Source organism: Oncorhynchus keta, chromosome 26 (genome assembly GCF_023373465.1).
Source record: "Oncorhynchus keta strain PuntledgeMale-10-30-2019 chromosome 26, Oket_V2, whole genome shotgun sequence".
Taxonomy (NCBI): Eukaryota; Metazoa; Chordata; class Actinopteri; order Salmoniformes; family Salmonidae; genus Oncorhynchus; species Oncorhynchus keta.
In genome coordinates, this window is record NC_068446.1 from 18,076,728 (window position 1) to 18,080,442 (window position 3,715).

The following is a 3,715-nucleotide window of genomic DNA, read 5'->3' on the forward strand; positions in this document are numbered from 1 at the left end:
CTTGTCTAAAAGTGAAATATTTGGCCCTTAGAAATCTGTCAAACTTACATTTTAGTAATTTAGCAGATGCTCTTATCCAGCGTGACTTACAGTAGTGAGTGCATACATTTCATACTTTTCCATAATGGTCTCCCGTGGGAATTGAACCCACAACCCTGGCGTTTCAAGCACCATGCTCTACCAACTGAGCCAAACTCTATTAGAATGGATGAAAAGGTCTGTGGAAAAAAAATAACAAAAAGAAATAAAACATTTATTGACTATGTAAAAATGTAAAATGATCTTTGTAATTGCGTAATGTGTTACCAACCTTTTTATACCTGCCTCTCTGTAGGACTATGATGATGAGGAGGAGGAGGAGGATGATGAGGATGAAGAGGATGGTGGGATGGGAGAAGAGGGAGAGGAGAGCAACGAAGGTAGCGGAGACGGCAACGAGGCATACGAAGACGACTACACAGAGGTAAGATCAACACGCGCACACTGTTACTAACCCGAACTAGATCATTTCCGGTATGTTTTGTAATCCTGCCCACTCTCGAATTCTTTCCACTCTCACGCCTCCCGTTGATGTTACAGCCAGCCAATGTTGTAACCACATGCACGTTTTTCTGTGTGAACAAAGTGTCTCAGCAGTGCTCTTGCTTCACTCTGCTACCTCGTGTGTGTGTGTGTGTGTGTGTGTGTGTGTGTGTGTGTGTGTGTGTGTGTGTGTGTGTGTGTGTGTGTGTGTGTGTGTGTGTGGAGGGAGGTGTTGGGGGAACTGGAGGGTTGGCAGGGGAGAGGGGTAAGTGCTTTGTTGTCAGGGTGGGAGTGCAGAAGAAAGTGGGGCTGGCGGCACTGCCTAGCTAGCTGTAAAGTTACAAGACCTCTTAAGGGAACGAACACCTGTACAAGGGAAATAAATCAGGACTAGAATGCATTGCTAACCGCACCAACACTGCCGGGCAGTAGGTAGTCGTGGGAACCACCCTGTAACAACCCCCCCCCCCTTCCTCTTCTGTCTCTCTCCCACTGTGTGTGCGTTCCTCCTCCCTCAAAGGGTGCTGACGTGACAGACCCAGGCACGGAGACAGAGGAGAGTCTAGGAGCATCAGACTCCACTCAGCGCCCGGACGACTCCCAGACACACGGCTGTAAGACGATGGATCCTCTGTCACACACCGTTGTCTCGACAGTCACCTAATGAAACTTTCGCAGGAGTGACTGCGAGAGATGTTATATGTTAGTGTCTGTCCGGATTGAGTGATACATTTCAGTCACTCTGTTGGTAGACTAACCAAGTAATTTGATTCACTGTATCGGAAACTCATACAGACATGAGCCTATTTCACAATATTATTGCGTTGTCTGTTGTTTTATTGTGATTTTGATGTAAAGGAGAACTCTCTGTCAAGCTAAACCAATTTCTCCTGTTCTGTCAGTTGAGGGCAGCAGCAGTATGGAAGCCTTCTCCAGTGACCCAACCAGTTCTGCTCCCAGAATGCCCCGGTCACCACGGAGGGCACCCCACCCGCTGCCCCCCCGTCTCAACATCACCCAGGAACTGGGCCCCCCTGCTCAGGTACAGGTGTGTGCAATATAACCATCTAAACTGTGTCTCTCTGTGTAAAACAATTGTATTGCAGTTTGTGGTATGGTTACATTTGTGCAGTATCAGGTTGTGGTAACCAGTAATGCGTGCGTCTTACAGCGCTCCATGCGTCGCCAGTCTGTAGGCAGAGTCCCTCAGCTCACCCCTGGGATGGCCAGCAGCGGAGTAAGTCACACCCTTGCATCTTAAAGGGGTATAATGTGAGATTTTGGCAATCAAGCCCTTTTTTTCCTAACCAGTCAGATGAACTCATGAATACTATTTGTATGTCTCTGCGTGCAGTTTGAAGGAAGTTGTAGGTCGTTTTGCGAGCCTTTGCTAACTAGTGTTGGCGCAATGATGAAGTCTATGGGAACAGATGGCATGCTAGCTGTTCCCATAGACTCCTGGTCATTGCGCTAACGCTAGTGTACACTTTTGCTAGTGCTAGTTAGCAACTTCTTTTAAACTGCACGAAGAGACAAAGAAACGGTATCCATGAGTTCATCTGACTCTGGGTAGTTAGGAAAGGGGTGTAATTGCCAAAATCTCGCACTATCCCTTTAAACTGTATTTTATGTGTTTTGTTGTCAGTGTCTGTATAATATTCTCGCCCCTCCTACAGCAGCACTACTTTGACGATGATGACAGGATGGTACCCAGTACTCCTACTCTGGTGGTGCCACACCGCTCTGACGGCTTTGCAGAAGCTATCCAGTGAGTAACACGCACATACTTAAACACACCAAAATCAGCAGCTAAACAACACTAGTGAAGTTCCCATAGTACTTCTGACCTCTCTCTGTGGTCCAGTTCTCCCCAGGTGTCTGGTGTTCCCCGATTCCGGTTCGGCACCCCAGAGGACCTGATATCCCAGACCTCCCACTCTGACCTGGGACAGCTGGCATCACAAGGAGGTAGTGGACTGTACACACCTCATCGCGTTTATTTTTCCCCATACCCTAATCTACCCTTTCTTTCCGAGCCCTTTAATTTGACGAGTACCTTTGCCACGTCCGTATCTCCATCTCTCAAATTGTGTGGTTTATGTTTATTGTCGGTTTGGTTCTAATGTGTATCTGTGTGTGTTGTAGGTCTGGGGATGTATGATAGTCCTCTGTTCCTGCCAGGTCATGAGGATGAGTCTGGGGGCCGCAGTGTTCCCACGACACCCCTGCAGGTGGCTGCCCCAGGTATGGTTCACACACACATTCTCTCTCTACTATCTCGACTCGAGACAATTTGAGAATTGTGACATGTGTATCAGGCTATTAAGTTTCATTATTGGCAGTAATATTTGAACACTCCAGAATTCACTTTCTCCCCCCAGTGTCCACATTCACAGAGGTCCCGCCCTCTGACTGCACCGAACACTCCTCCCTGTCTGTTCCTATGGTAACCAGCTCTACCCCGGGCCAGGCGGTAGCTGGAGGACCCTCTCCTGGGGACGAAAGAGATGTCTTAATGGAGTCTGAGGGAGACCGGTGAGACCATCTTGCTTACTCTATGAAATTGAACTTGATCCACAGCAGTAGTTAATGGTGTGATCCTCCATAGTAAATGACTGTGATTTGTGTATGTCCAGTGTGGAGGTGTCTCTGGAGCCGGTGGCGTCTCAGGCAGGGGAGATGGAGGAACCTGCCCAGCCCTCAGACGACGCAAGTCTGCCTTCTACCAGCCAGGAACCCTCCTCCAGCTCTGCAGGTACTGACCCCTACATTGTAACCCCTACCCATGCTCCAACCTTATATCAAACTATAAATAGGTGTATTTTATTGGATCAGCGTTCTAGTTAGATTTCAGTCAAAATGACAAGCTTTATACCGGTTTTATAGGAGCTTGGTTCCGACCCTCTTGGAATGAATGTTTAATGAAATGGTCCATTGTCTCTGACTAGTAGGACAGATTGCTTTCACATTTGGTCTGTAGGAGCACCCAGTGTTGGAATGAGCCAGGTAACTGCGCCTTTCTCTCACCCTCTCTACCTTAGACACTAGTAGCACTCAGCCCAAACCCTCTAGACCAGGACCCAGCCGTCAGCTCCAACGCTGGACAGAGAACCATATGAGGAGAGGTTAGATAACACACATTTATACTGTACACAGCTCTTAATACCACGTATATTAAACATGTCCACATCCA

The 3,715-nt window shown here is 47.9% G+C and overlaps 1 protein-coding gene across 5 annotated transcripts in view; it reads left to right on the forward strand.

Annotated features, from left to right (window-relative positions):
• The window catches only part of LOC118359017 (nucleoprotein TPR-like), a 37,906-nt gene that overhangs the window by 33,709 nt on the left and 482 nt on the right, over positions 1-3,715 (forward strand). For 2 of the 5 annotated variants that reach the window (XM_035737150.2, XM_035737151.2), the window contains exons 39-48: positions 335-463; positions 1,043-1,136; positions 1,425-1,570; positions 1,694-1,759; positions 2,199-2,290; positions 2,387-2,490; positions 2,668-2,766; positions 2,904-3,057; positions 3,159-3,277; positions 3,564-3,647. In XM_035737150.2, coding sequence (XP_035593043.1) covers positions 335-463; positions 1,043-1,136; positions 1,425-1,570; positions 1,694-1,759; positions 2,199-2,290; positions 2,387-2,490; positions 2,668-2,766; positions 2,904-3,057; positions 3,159-3,277; positions 3,564-3,647 — 1,087 coding nt within the window. The remainder of the gene's footprint in view (positions 1-334; positions 464-1,042; positions 1,137-1,424; positions 1,571-1,693; positions 1,760-2,198; positions 2,291-2,386; positions 2,491-2,667; positions 2,767-2,903; positions 3,058-3,158; positions 3,278-3,563; positions 3,648-3,715) is intronic. The other 3 variants (XM_035737152.2, XM_035737153.2, XM_035737154.2) reach the window with 3 other exon arrangements.